At 43.1% G+C, this 17,500-nt stretch overlaps 1 protein-coding gene across 1 annotated transcript in view; it reads right to left on the reverse strand.

Moving 5' to 3' along the window:
• The window catches only part of itga4 (integrin alpha 4), a gene marked incomplete at its 5' end in the record, with an annotated part of 45,332 nt that overhangs the window by 20,920 nt on the left and 6,912 nt on the right, over positions 1 to 17,500 (reverse strand). Inside the window, 8 exons of the mRNA XM_080752836.1 lie at positions 331 to 486; positions 596 to 658; positions 1,552 to 1,637; positions 2,497 to 2,629; positions 6,433 to 6,500; positions 6,699 to 6,834; positions 9,075 to 9,169; positions 17,043 to 17,158. Of these exons, the coding sequence (XP_080608962.1) occupies positions 331 to 486; positions 596 to 658; positions 1,552 to 1,637; positions 2,497 to 2,629; positions 6,433 to 6,500; positions 6,699 to 6,834; positions 9,075 to 9,169; positions 17,043 to 17,158 (853 nt within the window). The remainder of the gene's footprint in view (positions 1 to 330; positions 487 to 595; positions 659 to 1,551; positions 1,638 to 2,496; positions 2,630 to 6,432; positions 6,501 to 6,698; positions 6,835 to 9,074; positions 9,170 to 17,042; positions 17,159 to 17,500) is intronic.

Below are 17,500 nucleotides of genomic sequence, written 5' to 3' on the forward strand. Positions count from 1 at the left end.
AGTGGTGACAGTTGCGTTCCTTTAGATAAAGAATGTAGCAGCCATAATTAAAATCAGGCGCGATGTATGTTATGTTTACTATTGTGTATGTTATGCACAAGTCTGTGTCTGTGACATCAAATGCATTGTCAGTGATGGACAGTAGCTAGCTACAAGTAGCTAAGCTACATAGCTTAACTACATTTCTAAGTAGCGTAACGGAAATTTGCTACATTTCTCTGTGGATAGCTTGTAGTGTAGTTTAGCTACATTTAAACTAGTAATGTAGCTTCCTACATTTTCCAAATAGCTTGCCCATCACGCGTGCGTGCGTGTCAGTGTGTGCGTTACCTCTCCATGGTTGATGTAGACGTGCACTCTGCCCTCCTCTCTAGCGACACCTGTTGGTGAGGAGCTGGATGTCAGCGGAGCGCCGACCAGCAGGTCAGAAAGCCCGTCAGCGTTCAGGTCCACAGCGCAAACACTGGCTCCGTAGTACGATCCCAACTGCACGCACGCACGCACGCACAGACACAGAGAGACAAGAGAAGAGATGACCTTATGATGACATACTCTCACACAGATAGAGACAAGAACACTAATTCTATTTTCTTACCTTTTCCCCAGACAGTTCAGAGACTATCTTCAATAGACTTCCTTCCACTTGGAAAACATACGCCTGCAAACAAACAATTTAAAAGTCATACGGTGTACATTAATACATTAATACTGTGTACATTAATCCACGTCTTTTTGCCGAGCTTGAAGATCTTCTCTTTTTGGCGTATTCATTTGGTGTAGAGGCGAAAAAAATAAGGTCCAAATACAGATCGGCTAAATTTGTCCTACTGTAATCATTTTTATATTTTAAAATATATTTCCGTGAATGGAAATGACGAACACATGACAGCTTCCTTTCATGGCTTTTGGGAAGTATAGTATAGCCTATAGCATTCGGAGATTGTGGAAGACTAAAGCGTAATTCCCACCGGACGCGATAAAGATAACGATATGTCGGCGTTCACATCACTTATGACGACTTTATCGTTGCAACACAAACCTTGTTGTAGAAATGTCTACAAGTCTTCCAGCTGGAACTGGAAGACTTGTAGACTTTTCTACAACAAGGTTTGTGCCGGTCAGAGAGGATAAGCAGGTACTGTAGACCAGGGGTCTTCAACGTTGTCAGGCCAGGGATCCCTGAAGCAGGGACCCCCTCTACATATTGTATAAATGTGTTAGGCAGATTTTTTCATCAGTCTAAGTTGGATTCATGTTAATGTGTATTTTCCGGCATTTAACCACTTAAATCGTCGATATCTTGTAAACTTGACCTTTCACTCTGTACTTGGTCTGCTATTTTTTACCTTTACACCAAACCTATTTGCCAAAAATAGGCGATCTACAAGCTCTCAACGCCTCGCAGAGCAAGGCGTTGAGATAGGGATACGAGGGTTCAAGTTGCTAATTTTAAAGAATTATCCTATCACACAAGGATTTGGTGGCCCCCGTGTAGTAACTCTAAGGACCCCCTAGGGGTCCCGGATCCCCTGTTGAAGACAGACAGCTTACCTTGCCTGTCTGGCTGTGTTGTGGAGCTCCGCCCACCACCTCAGTAGAACCAGGATGGAGGAAGTGACCCGCGCCCACTGAGTAACCTGGAACAAACAGGTTGTTATCTACTGAGTAACATGGAACAAACAGGTCGTTATCTACTGAGTAACCTGGACAAACAGGTCGTTATCTACTGAGTAACCTGAACAAACAGGTCGTTATCTACTGAGTAACCTGGACAAACAGGTCGTTATCTACTGAGTAACCTGGACAAACAGGTCGTTATCTACTGAGTAACCTGGACAAACAGGTCGTTATCTACTGAGTAACCTGGACAAACAGGTCGTTATCTACTGAGTAACCTGGACAAACAGGTCGTTATCTTCTGAGTAACCTGGACAAACAGGTTGTTATCTACTGAGTAATCTGGAACAAACAGGTCGTTATCTACTGAGTAACCTGGAACAAACAGGTAATTTAGCAGTTATTGCCTACCGTGTCCCAACAAGGTTCAGCTGTTTGGACAGAGTATGTACCACACTTAAGTCTCTATGGATAAGAGGGTCTCCTAAAGTCTAAAAACTCTAGCAGTAGTAATAGACGGTATGCGCATGCATAAAGTGAATGGCGAATCAAGTGGCAAAGTGAGTTTTACAGTGTTTAACGTTCTTTAATGTAATCAGATAGGACTTTTCTGTTTGGATGTATGGGCTGTCAAGGCAGAAAGTATTTTTTGCCACTCAGTAGGCATTCCTGCATAACTTCCGGGTATGATGATGATGTCACATGCATACCCTCTATTGTAGTGGTGGTAGTAGTAGTAGTAGTAGTAGTAGTAGTAGTAGTAGTAGTAGTAATAGTAGTAATTGTAGTAGTAGTAATAGTAGTAGCAGTAGTAGTAGTAGTAGTAGGCTAGTAGTAGTAATAGTAGTATTAGTAATAGTAGTAGTTGTAGTTCAGTACCCAGGTAGCTGCCAAACTGCACCTGTCCAGTGCCTTCATCCAAATAAGCAGCCATTGTTCTGCTGGAAGTGTTGTATACAAGTACAGAGCCAGTCCAATACGATGTACCAGGAGCACCCATTATCACCAGCTCCTATGGACATAACATAACATGACATGACATGACATGACATGACATGACATGACATGACATGACATGACATGACATAAAATAACATAACATAACATAACATAACATAACATAACATAACATAACATAACATATGTTAACCGTACCCGGGGGCTCCCGGGAAGCGGCGTGTATACATTTCGGACAGGAGGTCCCCGACCACAGAAAACAGTTTGAGGCTTAACCCTCACCGTGTATACTTTTATGTCACAGGCAAGACCGTTAAGGCCCTCAAAAGATTCTTACGAGACAACCTGTCCTACTCTGTCAAGAGAAACGTACTGATGCTCACCACTAAAAACGATGTGAAGTGGGGGTTTTATCAGTAATGTAACAGCCGTGTGGAATTCAGATACTCACAAAGGGCATTTGCTTCTTCTCCTAAAGAAGACCTAGTCTATTTATCTTTATAGCAATAATTCAGAAAATGGGGCTTTTTGGAAGTTTTAAACTAAAGCTTCCTTTTATTTGCTCAGTGGTATTACACATGTGTATTTAACAATACAAGTGCAAATACAAAAAGAATAGAAATAAAATATTTACCAATGCCTTAAATTAGGTTTGTTCTAAAATAATTCAGATTTTAGATTTTAAAAGCAGGAGGCTCCATTAGATTTAGGCAATTCCAAAAATGTATAATATTTAACACCAAATAGGCTTAATCTCAAAATAGAGAAATGTACCTCTTTTAATGTAAGTAAGTTTTACCTTCCTCCATGTGGAACCATACTGCTTGACATCTGAGCAAGGTGCAAGAGAAGAATCCCCCAAAAAAGAGCGCAAAGGGCCCAAGGGCCCTCCTTGTCCAAAAAACCCCAAATGGAAAAGCCTCCCGTAAAAGTCCTCCCAAAAAGCCTAAAAGATGCTCTTGTGAGAGCCCTTATATACGGCAGCACGGTCTCCGGGAAGTTGAATGTGTGTACGTGAAGTTGATCGGTGATGGAAATAGACATGGCATGTACGCATCATTTCTCAGAACAAGGCATCTTAATTTCTCAAAAATACAGACTGTTTGTCATGTACTTCAAACACAGGAAATGCATATTAACCACAAAGGGGCTTCAAATATCGTTCTTTCTTTATCCAGGTCAAGTGATAATATATTAAAGCTGTGAGTTGTTTAACATGAATTACGTTCTTTTACATTTCACTATGTTCAAAACATAACATAACATAACATAACATAACATAACATAACATAACATAACATAACATAGCAAAATGTAATCTATCTACCAGTAAGACTCCCTAATCAGGAGATAAGCGACCGTAGGTCACTTATCTCCACAAATAGGGCAAAAATGTGTTTTGCCAAAATCTTCCTGATCCATGTTGATGACATGAGTGTAGACATACTGTGTAGTGATTTTCGTGATTTTAGGGCAAAATCTGTAGGAGCAGTGTCCAAAAATGTGTTTTTAAAAATCGTCCTGGAGGTGGCACTATATGGGAGAGATTCATGTTGATGGGATGAGTGTAGACATACTGTGTACCGATTTGCGTGATTTTAGGGCAAAAATTGTAGGAGCAGTGTCCAAAAATGTGTTTTGCAAGAATCGGCCTCATGGTGGCGCTAGAAGAGGGCCATGTGAGAAATGAGGGGTGGGGTCTCCGCGCCGGCAAGGCGGACGAATAGGTACCGGCCCCGGCTGTCCCGGTCGCTCCTAGCCGGAGTTACGGCATTTTATGTGAGCTGCAGTGTAGGGGGTCCTCCACTGGGGGCGCCACCACTTTTGCATCCGTTCTGGAGCACCAGGAGTGGGTGGTCCCCGGGAATTCCCCGTGAGCAGCCCCGTTGGGGTGGTCATTTGGTCAGTTTAGCACATTTGGTCATTTTTTACATCTGGGGGTCCCCCAGGGAGCTGGGGGTCCCTGGAGCTCCGGGGGTCCTTGGAGGTTGTAGTTTGGCAGGTAAGGAACGTGTGTGCAAAATTTGGCATGGATCGGGGCAACGGTTGCGGAGATATGAGCAGGGCAAGAGTGTGACGTGTGAGGTGTGACAGACAGACTGACGGACTTACACTTACATCTGGGGGTCCCCCAGGGAGCTGGGGGTCCCTGGAGCTCTGGGGGTCCTTGGAGGTTGTAGTTTGGCAGGTAAGGAACGTGTGTGCAAAATGTGGCATGGATCGGGGCAACGGTTGCGGAGATATGAGCAGGGCAAGAGTGTGACGTGTGAGGTGTGACAGACAGACTGACGGACTGACGGACGGACTTACACTTTGTGCAGGGTTTGATAGTAAATGCGACCTACGGTCGCAATAAATGCGAGAAGTCTCTGCGTGCGTGTCTGCGTGTCTGTGTGTGTGTATGTAATCCGCGTATGGTGTCCACTGTCCAGGGACCACCAGGGGTCGGGTCCCAACGGTCAAATGGAACCAAATGGACCCATAGGTCCATTTGGTTCCATTTCTACACTCGCTTAGTTCAACTAACTCAGTGGATGTTGCAGTGTAGATTGGGGTCCCAGTGGAGATAAACGTTATATTAATATGGTGCAAATGGGGGTCTGTGGCCCTAATGCATATCAAACTAGGGGGTCCTTGAAATTAACTAGGTTCACTCATAACAAAACACAGTTCTAACATGTAGGCAATTTGAACCTCAGTGAAGAAGGTGGACGTTCAGATTATGAAGTCACATCAGCTTATGATCCGAGTATAAAGACAGTCTTTGTACCTCGGTCAGGAAGGACAGGGGTTCTCAACCCGTGGGTCGGGACCCCCAGGGGGGTCTCCAAATTATTTTAGGGTGTCCTCAGATGATTAACTTAATGTGCAACATTATTTTCTCACTGAACAGTAAACAAACCAACATAAAGTTAAAGTGTATAGATGGTATCTGCACATTTCTAAAGTGACAATTTAAGGACTTTTTAATACCTCTCTCAAATATTAGAGACAGAAATTGTGAAAATAGCAGATCTACATGCTCTCAACGCCTCGCAACACAAGGCGTTGAGAGCATGTAGAGCTACTATTCTCACAATAGAATCCTAATATACAAAATGTAATGCCTCAACTCTTAGTGCTCGTCAGGGTCGGGGGGTCCCCAGTTAAAATATGATTATTTTGGGGGCCGCGGCCTGAAAAAGGTTGAGAACCACTACCCTAGTGTAGCCTAGTTCCAGACCCTGAATCGCTAGCCACACCCCTTAAATTTTTTTGTTTGGCGATTCAGGTCTAGAATCGCTCTCATTGAGGAGGCCTGCCTCGGTTGAAAATCCGATCGGCGAATCAGCGTTGTGAATCAGCGTCTTGTGATCAGCGTGGGTGGGGGTTTCCCAGAACTCATGTGTGTTTCCAAGTACACCAGCGCCGCCGCCGTACCGTACCGCGCATCGCGGTAAAATGCGGTAAATTGCGGTAAAATGCGATCGTATCGATCTCGCTATGAAACACCAGTAGCAGGCATGTTATGTTGTGTTTGATTACTAGTTCATAGTGCTCCTATTCTGCTCCTATATATATATGCTCCTATATTTCTTTGGTTAGCAAGTAGCACAAGCAAGCAACAGGCTAGCCACTAGCCAGCCAGTCATGTGTTGGTCGGTGAACCAATCGCTGAAGACTGCCTCTTTTTGGCAACGCCCATCCCTGCAATCGCCCTGGGGGGAAGCGAGTACAGACTGAATAATGAAGTGAAACGAAATGTCAATTCAGGCTGAGTGTCAGGCTAACCCTAGTGCACATTCAGATCATAATGTCATATCATGACATTACATGATCAGATTATGATCAGATTGCTATGATCAGATTATGTTGTACCTGGGTGAGGAATGTGGCCATCCCGGCCTGACAGGACCCGTACAAATCCCCAAACTTCTTCTGATGGTCTGACGGACGGCAGGGGAGCAGGAAAGACAAACAGAGACAGAGAGATAAATGTCAACAGGTGGTACTTTACTCAGTGTGTGTGTGTGTGTGTGTGTGTGTGTGTGTGTGTGTGTGTGTGTGTGTGTGTGTGTGTGTGTGTGTGTGTGTGTGTGTGTGTGTGCGTGCGTGCGTCCGTGCGTGTGGGTGTGTTTGTGTACCTCTGTAGCAGGGTATCATGGCCTGTGCTGGTTGGCTGAGGTCGTTGCCGTAGCGATAACACACTCCATGAGGCAGTTTGTTGTTCTGAACGTCTTTCTGGGAGTAAAAGACATTCTTCCAACGATGTCCACATGCCTACACACACACACACACACGCACGCACGCACACGCACGCACGCACACACACACACGCACACGCACACGCACACGCACACACACACACACACACACACACACACACACACACACACACACACACCATGAGATGATATTTTCTGCACAGTACTGTGTTGTATTTGTCTGTCATTCAATGTTATGTGAGTTATAGATGCAGTGCCATGATTTCTCCCCTAATTCTCCCCTAAAACATGATGATCAGGTATTATTTAAAAAAAAGTGGACAGAAAGAGTTCAAATTGTGTTTTTAACCAGTTCATTAGGTATGCCTGGTTGTCAGGTGGGTGGTGACCCAGCTGAAGTTAGCCACACCCACAGTGTTGGGTGTACGGTAAAAGGGGAGGAGATGATTTTATGATGTCATTTAATCTGTGTTTTTCGACTGGGACTTTTGACTAAGAGGCTTTCAGCGTTCAGGAAGTAAACACAAATACACAGGGAAGACAAATCTGTACATTATAACTCCGCCCGGTGGCCTATTAGAATCATTTTAACTTCATAGACACATACAAAACAGAAAACGTACAAAACTATGGCACCGCTTTTTTTTTAAAAGGACCCCAATTGAAACAAACCATGCAGGAGGCTTTCTTACAGTGTTTATCCTTTAGTTGACCTTGTACCAGTGAACTGTATTGTCATGAAACTGTGCCTTTTCCGATGCAAACTTCTAATAAAGTCTTCAATCAATCAATCAACCAGACAGACAGACAGACAGACAGACAGACAGACAGACAGACAGACAGACAGACATAATATAATATTAATATCTAATATTTTGTCTATAAACATACAGAACTCATTGCTTATGGCTGGAGCCTCAATTGAAAAGATGTTGTGCCAGGGACACCCACGGAAAATATTTGTCAGCATTTGTTATAGACCGGTGGTTTTGGAATAGCGATCAAACAAAGTGGGGCTTAGAAAATGTTGCTGGGGACCCCCAACTGGCCCAGGGACCCCCTCCAGGACTCCCCAGACCCCACTTTGAGAACTGCTGCTCTAGCTGTCTCTACTCCATCAGTCTGACCTCTGCAACAGTGGTTCTCAACAGGGGGGGTCCCCAAATTATTTTGGGGGGTCCCCAGATCATTAACTTAATGTGCGACATTGTTTTCTCACTCAACAGTAAACAAACCAACATAAAGTTTAAGTATATAGAGGGTATCTGCACATTTCTAAAGTGACAATTTAAGGACTTTTTAATACCTCTAAAACGACAAATTAAACATTGGCCAAATTGTCAAATATTAGAGGCAGAAATTGTGAAAATAGCCGATCTACATGCTCACAACGCCTCGCAACGCAATAGAACCATGTTATACAAAATGTAATGCCTCAACTCTAAGTGCTCGTCAGGGTGTGTGGGGTGGGGTGGGGGGGGGGGGGGGACCCCAGTTCAAACATGATTATTTTGGGGGTCGCGGCCTGAAAAGGTTGAGAACCCCCGTGCTCTACAAAGCCGCCACTAATAGATATTTCCGCCTTGAGGGCTTGCAGGGCAGGGTGGCAGCCAGGCTAATACACACATCTCTCTGTTCAGAGACGAGGCCTGAGGCCAGGGGAGGTCTTCAATGTTTTCAGGCCAAGAACCCCTTAGTTGAGAGAGAGATGAAGCAGGGACCCCCACAACCTTTTCATAGATTCCATATAGTTTCATTGTTTGACGGCACAATCGTCAGTGTATTTTGGATTTATGTGAATTTGTGTTTTTCAGATATTTAACCACTTGAACCGTCAATAGCAATTCACCAAAAAAAGCCGATCTAGATCTAGTTCTCAGAATATGGACGTTAGGTCGTTAGGGTTCAAATGGTTAATATAACAAAAGGAGAAAAAAAACATTCTATCACTCAAAGATTTGGAGGACCCCCTGTAGTAACTCTGAGGACCCCTTAGGGGTCCCGGACCCCCTGTTGAAGACCCCTGCCTGAGGCCATGCGCAGGCGGCTCCTTTGATTCTTTTGTCTGACTAGCTTTACTGTAGTCATCCACTACCTCTACCGCTTTGCATGAAGTCTATACCGGTATCAGAAGAACTCTAAAAGAAGAACTGAAAGGTGTGTGTGTGTGTGTGTGTGTGTGTGTGTGTGTGTGTGTGTGTGTGTGTGTGTGTGTGTGTGTGTGTGTGTGTGTGTGTGTGTGTGTGTGTGTGTGTGTGTGTGCGACTGTGCGTGCGTGTGTGTGTGTGTGTTTACCAGTATGTCTCCATTAACAGGGTCTCTGCTCAAAGACACTCCCAGCCACTGATCCTCACTCTCTGGTTTACATGTCTTCCCACAGGACCCCATGCCTGCACGCACACACACACACGCACACACACACACACACACACAGACACGCAAGCACGCATGCACGCACGCACACACGCACGCACGCACGCACGCACGCACGCACACACACACACACACACACACACACACACACACACACACACACACACACACACACACACTTGCATTAGTTGGAAGTAAACAAAATTATGATTCGTGTTCAGTTTACAGTTTAGGCATTTAGCAGACGCTCTTACTCTATAGTGACTTACAATAAGCAAGGTAATACATCTGTACATCAACATCAATACATCAACTGCATAGAAATATCAATCTAGAAAAGATAACGTAGGTAGACCAAGCACCTAATCAGTAAAACACTTTATATAAAACCTAAGAATGCTATCTAGCTTTCATGTATGGTCATTGAGGGTAGGCGAGTGCTACGGTAAGTGCTATGGGCTTAGGTGGAGGCAGTTCAGTTTCATTAATGACACACAATACAAAATGGAAAAACATCAGGACTTAAGCTGTTGTCTTGTGACCTAGGCTAAAGAAGAGGGACAACATCAATGTCGCCTCCATGGACGATCACTGGGCTTTGAGTGTTGGTGTGTTATAAATCCTGTTGAATTCAAAGCCAGTGCAGGCGGTACAGGATGTGAAAAAAACTCCCATACCTACTGGGAGAAATACAACAACGTGCGAACACAGCAGCAAGATTTATGAACTGTTGAGATAAAAGAATAAAGCTAGAGACAGGAATACAACCACCCTAAGGACTACAAACCATATGATTGACAGCTAGACCTACTGCCCTTTGGTTCAGTCTGACCGGCCCGTGTAGGGTTAATGGAAAATTAATAAATAAACACATTTTAAAATTTTACCTCATGCATGGACTAAAGCTGCATTGCTTTTATTTTGAAGTTTTTTATTCACATACATATGGATGCAATGCGGACATCAGCACGTGCGTGCACTGGATGTTGTCTCAATAACAACCAGGTGGTCAGACTGGTCACAATTCAAGACGACCTGCCTTACCTTACCCATCAAAAATGGCTAAAGAGGCTAAAAAAAGAAAAGTCGATGCCGAATGCCAGGTTTTCAAGTATTTATTTACTGAAGGTAAAGCTGTGTGTTTAGTGTGCGGGGTGCACATCTTGCGGGGAACACTGCCTTTTGGCCCGGCCCTCATCCTGTGAAAGTACTAAACCGGAGATTATAAGAAAACAAATACTGGAAAGAGAGAACCGAAAATAAAAGCAAAATGGCCGTAAATATACCTGAGCAAACCATGACTGATCCACAGAATAGACTGCAATAGAGAAAGACCACCACAGACAGTGAGACAGACTTTCTAACCACCTGCCCACTATACCAAGACATCAGACACACATACTGACCACCTGCCCACCAAGACATCAGACACACATACTGACCACCTGTCCACTATACCAAGACATCAGACACACATACTGATCACCTGCCCACTATACCAAGACAACAGACACACATACTGACCACCTGCCCACTGTACCAAGACATCAGACACACATACTGACCACCTGCCCACTATACCAAGACATCAGACACACATACTGATCACCTGCCCACTATACCAAGACATCAGACACACATACTGACCACCTGCCCACTATACCTAGACATCAGACACACACATACTGACCACCTGCCCACTATACCAAGACATCAGACACACATACTGACCACCTGCCCACTATACCAAGACATCAGACACACACACTTCCCACAGATTACACACACTCAAAGTGAGTTCAACATAACCAACGACAAACAACTCTCCCATACCTAGTGGGTGGGAGATGCACAACAATGTGCGAACAAGGCAGCAAGATACAACCACCTTAAAGAACTAACTACTAACCATTATGTGTTTCCTGCACCCCAACCTACTGCACATATAATCGGAGCTGCCTACTACCTTTAAACCTGAGGCTTTTTGTATACTATTTTAAATCGTTTTGGGACAAATGCTGCAAATTGTCCCAAAGTGACAGCAAAATCCTGATATATTGCTATTTGTTTAAAAAATTTGTTGCCAACATAGTATATATAACGTTGCAATGTGATACAATAGTGTACCCCACTACCCCTCCAACTGTACATACTTCCCCCATTTATTTTTTGACACTTGCTTTGGCAATGTAAACGTATGTTCATAATAGTCACACCAAGTTTGGACAAAATGTGCTTTCAGGAACTAGACGCATAGATTATGTGATTTCAGTAAAGGGAAGTATTATGCTGGGTGTAGCTTAGTACACTTCACGGCTTATCACCACATCAGTGTGGGGCGGCTCACAGTAGCTGACAGAGTACAGCATCTTGCAATGGGCCTGGTGTACAAGATACACTACACCTCCAAGATACCCATGTACCTGACAAACGACTTCCTAAACGTCAAGGATGTCCACAACTACAACACCAGAGGCAGCTCCACTAATCTCGTTCAGCCTTTTTTGGCTCTAAAAAAGGCTCAAATTTGTTCTCCAGCTATACCACTAACATGTGGAACGCACTCCCGCAAGCCCTAAAGGAGAGTCAATCCCTAACCTCCTTCAAAATCGGTCTGAAAAGTCACCTACAGGCGGCTGCTACTAAAATCTTGTAAATAGACTAAGCCCATACTCACCGGGGAAATAAAGTGTCAGAGTTACCAGGGGCCAAGGTGGAGAGCCTTCATTATTTTATACTTTAGCTGTTGAAAAATAGCGGATATACCGGTACAAGCTCACAGCAGATATACAAGCTCACAGCACAGCACCGAGTGCAGTGCTGCAAGCTTGTAGATCTGCTATTTTTAAAAAAGCCGTGAAAATGTGTGCAAATCTTTGAATATATGTATTTTTTTAAGCCAACATTTGTAACTAAAATTTTGCTTCTGGGGGGTCCCTGGAACTAAATAATTTTAGTTAAAGTTTGAGCACCACTGACATAGAAACATATATATATTTTTTTTAAACCTTAGAAGGATTTGAAATAATTCAAAGACTTGCACAAATTTTCAAGATTTTTCAAAAACAAAATAAAAAAGATCTGCTATTTTTCAATAGTTAAAGCACAAAATAACGCGTAATAATGCGTTCCCAGTATAAATGGGTTAAACCTCCTCCCCCTATGAAGAACATTCATGGGGGGCCCACAGTGAATCCTTGTACCCAGGGCCCAGAATATGGTGCAACACCCTGGGAACCAAACTCACAAAAACACATGACTCACTGAATCCCTTTTTCACAAATAGCCACCACTTGCAATAAGGGACATATATTACATTCGACTTTTAAGACCCATAGACAATGTCTCAAAGCAAACCATGACTGATCCTTCTTGTGGTCAAAGAGGATTTAAAAAGGTTTTTCACATGCTTCTCAAAGGTTAGTGTCTGTGCCCTGGGGCCTTATTGTCTCATAATCTGCTTAATCTATTAACTTAATGAGATAAACAAATTATCACCCGGCATTTGGTCGTTACCCGAGGTTGGCTGCATCAGCCCAAGCCACACAAAATAATTTAACTTCGAGCAATGAAATATCATGACACAAAATTCAATTATAAGTTATAACATTTCTGTATCACCGACAATATGCTCCCAGCATTCCTGTTTAGCCACAGAAATGTCTCAAAGTCGCCTTGTGATGCGTTGTGAGCTTGTAGATCTGATATTTTCAGCAAAATGTTCCCCCCAGAATAGGGATGCTAGAAAAAGAAAATAAAAAAGAAAACGCATGGATACCCAAGGCTAAGAAGTGACACATCAGTGTTAACGTATAGTGGGTCAAAGGACAACTTTTGTCTTTTTCTTTTTTTTACAACAAGGGTTCATATTTTAGATTGTAATTAGAGAAGAAAAGGTTAGTGTTAAAATGTCATTTCATTTCATTTACTTTGTTCTATAGTTTTATCACGTTTAGCGATTTTGATTTCAGTGGGTGGGGGGCAGGCATGCATACAAGTGGCTAAATATGTATTTTTAGACCCAATAAGCTGGTGATTTCTTTATTACTATTTACAGTAACACTACTAAACCCCATAAGTCACATCTGCCCATGAAAGATTGTGGTGCATCTTGGGAATGGTCTTATTCTGTGTAAAAATACATATTCAGTCACTTGTACGCATGCCCGCAACCACTGAAATCAAAATCATCAAAATCTCTAAAACAATAGAAAGGAGTAAATGAAAACATTTTAACACTCATCTTTTATTTTCCTAATTTACAATCTAAAATGTGAACCCTTGTTGTAAAAAAACGAAGTTGTCCTTTAACATTAGCTTAACGAATGTGTTACTGTTACTGTTAACACTTTTGAAATGTACATCTGGTTTAGAGGCAGGAAGTATTTCCACCGGATATGCTGCTAGTGTGATGTTTGTGTGAAGCTGAACATAGTGTGAGATGTAGACAAAAACAAACATTCTGCCTGCTGGAATCTTGATTGTTTTTTTTTTGTTTTTTTTTTGTTTTTTTACAAAGCTGCATTTAATGTTTCTCTTCAGCTGTTGATAAGACTACATCAGTTTTTGAAAAATGCTTTACAAATAAACTTAATTAAATGGTCTATTAACGCAGATGCCACCGTAGCAAACTGAAGATGGTCAGGCAAAAATGTTGATAACGTGGCAAAGGACATTGTTGGTGTTGCTATATATCACATTGTATCGTAATCCAAGAGTAGTATATAGAATGGTGAGCAGAGTGTACTGTGGCAGCCCTACACATTACTGTTTCAGTAATCATGATCAGTGTACCAGTAAAGGTGTCTCCACACCAAACAGCCTACAGGAGACTACTTCTGACTGTACACAGACTGCAAAGAACTGCAAAGAACTGCAAAAAACTAAGCACTTTTATTTTTTTCAGACGATGCCGACTGTAGTTACTGTATGGCAGTGGTGCCAGGTCTGCTTGTTATAAGCAACGTTGATCCTGTTTTCCTATAATGTTGCTAGTTGTGGGTTGCTTTTGTTTGGGCTTGTTTCTGAAGTGTAGTTGCTTATTTGGCCTTGCTTTCAACATTATTTTATAAAATAACTAATGTAATAGAGCTCAGAGGTGAAACTGGTCGCTGCTTTTGGGCTTATTTTCATAGACCTGGTCGCTTATTTCACTCACAGAATCTGGCAACCATACCCGGAGGCACTGTGTGTTCTCCGTGCAGAGGAGAAGGGGGAAAAAAAGAACAACAACACGGGGAGCTGCTGCACTATTTACTAGCTTTGCTTTGGATCAGATTGGAATAGGAACTGAGAGTTGAGATTGAGAATATGGTATTTAGTAAAAATATGCGACAGGAAAATGTCTCTGGCTTATTTTGGCTTGGTTTTGCAACAGTAGCAAACTATTCTACAACTCCCTCAATCTTACCGACGGCCAGGGGCGACTGAACAAAACTGAGCAAGTCCAGTTTTCCAGTTTTCGGTCGATAACGTTCCCGACCCGCTGCCGAAAACCTGACGATGAGCTCCCGTTCGGCAACCGACGCTATCCGCCGCCTTCCGCCGCTATCCGCCGCCGATTCGGCCACGAATCTGTTTGGTTAAAAGTGGCCTTAAGACTCCCTAATCGGGAGATACACAAACTACATACACATACGCACATACGCATACACAAACTTTAGAAGGCAATGGTAGCCAATAAGGAGGGAATATGGGAAATGGGACAGATCCATGTTGATGACATGACTGTAGACATAATGTGTACCGCTTTGCGTGATTTTAGGGCAAAATCTTTAGGAGCAGTGTCCAAAAATGTGTTTTGCAAGAATCTGCCTCATGGTGGCACTAGAAGAGGGCCATGTGAGAATGAGGGTTGTGGTTTGGCAGCCAAGGAGTGTGTGTGCAAAGTTTGGCATGGATAGGGTCAACGGAGATATGAGTAGGGGAAAAGTGTGACGCGACATGACGGACAGACTGTTCTGGAAATTGTAAAAAGAACAATGTTGTTACGCTCACTTCAGTATAAAGATGCCTAGTCACTGACACTGTGGTTCATTCCCTCATAAGGTTACTATAGGTTGAACATTCTGTAAATAAATCATATAGGCATATGCTCATGGTGTCTAGAAAAGCACCGTTTATTTGTGTTACAATTAGGTAAAAAACAAACCTTAGAAACCTGTTAAAACAACAGGATAAACCATACAAAATCCGATTTTTTTTTATGAACCCAGCCTTGCACCCCCTGCTAGAAGAGGCTAGAATCGCCTATGGCATCATCTATACGAGAACACCAGCTGATGTGCTTTCTGTCACCTGGAAGCGGCAGCCCTGAAGCACACTTAATGATTCGGTAGTCACAAGGGAGGGAAAAGTGGGACTGAGTTATGGTGTCTCCACACCAAACAGCCTACAGGAGACTCCTTCTGACTGTACACAGAGTAGACTGCAAAGAACTGCAAAAAACTAAGCACTTATTTCTTTTTTCAGACGACGCCGACTGTAGTTACTGTATGGCAGTGGTGCCAGGTCTGCTCGTTATAAGCAACGTTGATCCTGTTTTCCTATAATGTTGCTAGTTGTGTGTTGCTTTTGTTTGGGCTTGTTTCTGAAGTGTAGTTGCTTATTTGGCCTTGCTTTCAACATTATTTTATAAAATAACTAATGTAATAGAGCTCAATAGGTGAAACTGGTCGCTGCTTTTGGGCTTATTTTCATAGACCTGGTCGCTTATTTCACTCACAGAATCTGACACACAGGCTGCTTCAGCAGCAGCACTATTATTAGCCTACTACTAGCTTTGCTTTGGATCAGATTGGAATAGGAATTGAGAGTTCAGAATATGGTATTTAGTAAAAATATGCGACAGGGAAATGTCTCTGGCTTATTTTGGCTTGGTTTTGCAGCTGTAGCAAACTAATGGTCCATTCTACAACTCCCTCAATCCTACCGACGGCCAGGGGCGACTCAACAAAACTGAGCAAGTCCAGTTTTCCAGTTTTCCAGTTTTCCGTCGATACTGGTCGATAACGTTCCCGATCCGCTACCGAAAACCTGCCGATGAGCTCCCTGTCGGCAACAGACACTTTCCGCCGCCACCGATTTGCGGCCGAATCGGTTTGGTTAAAAGTGCACTTTACTAGGACCCAAGATGGAGGGGCCTTCATTATTTTATACTTTAACTAAGAGATATACTAGCTCACAGCGCAGCACCGAGTGTCACGCTGCAAGCTTGTAGATCTGCTAAAAAGAATCTTTGAATATATGTTTTAAGCGAACATTTGTAACCCAAATTTTGCTTCTGGGGGGTCCCTGGAACTAAATATTTTAAGATGGGAGTCTGTGGCCAAATACATATCATTTTGGGGGTCCTTGACATGAAAAAGTTTGTAGCATCACTGACATAGAAACATAGGTTTTTCAAAAAACCCTAGATGGATTTGAAATATTCAAAGACTTGCACAAATGTTCAAGATCTTTTCAAAAATAGCAGATCAATAGTTAAAGCACAAAATAATGCGTAATAATAATGCGTTCCCAGTCTAAATGGGTTAAACCCCCTCCCGCTATGAAGAACATTCATGAGGGGCCCACAGTGAATCCTTGTACCCAGGGCCCAGAATTTGGTGCGACACCACTCTAAGATTTATTACATATTTTTGTAGCCTGGAATACAGACTGAGTCTCTTTGTTTTCTTTCACTCTGCTTCTCTGACTGGGACTCTTCCTATGTGAAAGGGGCGGTTTCGGACACCCTCGAGCCGACGTTTCTGGTTGGTCTGGCGTGCCTGCGTAACAGGTGATGTTCGGAAATCAGGCTCAAATGGAAGCCTCCCAAACTGAGAGGGGAGAAAACATTTGTTTGTTCAGTTAATGATAATGACTACTGGAGTATGAAAACAGACAGACCTGTTTGCAACTGTTGACACGATGGTTTACTAGAAGAGATGCTGCACTGATAGACGGCTCCTGGAGATCTGACCGACGAACTGGAAGAGTTGTCTACTGGGGCACCAACCAATAACCTGATAGAGAGAGAGAGAGAACATTGTGAATAGGGATACATTTAGGGATGCACAACTTTTCACAAACAGAAAACGGAATATTGACACTGATTCTCAACCTCTTTCATTTCAAGGATGTTCCGAGTGTTTATTCAATCAACTCCAAGAGCGTACAAATAAGGGGTTCATCTGGTTCCATGTGTACACTCTCAGAGTTACAAGGCGTATAGGGTCCATTAGGTCGGGACCCCTGGTGGCCCCCTGGAGACCACATCACGCCAGTCTTCCCTGGCTTCCCGTCAAATACAGAATTGATTGGACTGAGTTCCAGGGTTCCAGATTCTGACTAATGGGATGTAGGAA

This window comes from Nannobrachium achirus (assembly GCF_963921795.1).
Source record: "Nannobrachium achirus genome assembly, chromosome: 22".
NCBI lineage: Eukaryota > Metazoa > Chordata > Actinopteri > Myctophiformes > Myctophidae > Nannobrachium > Nannobrachium achirus.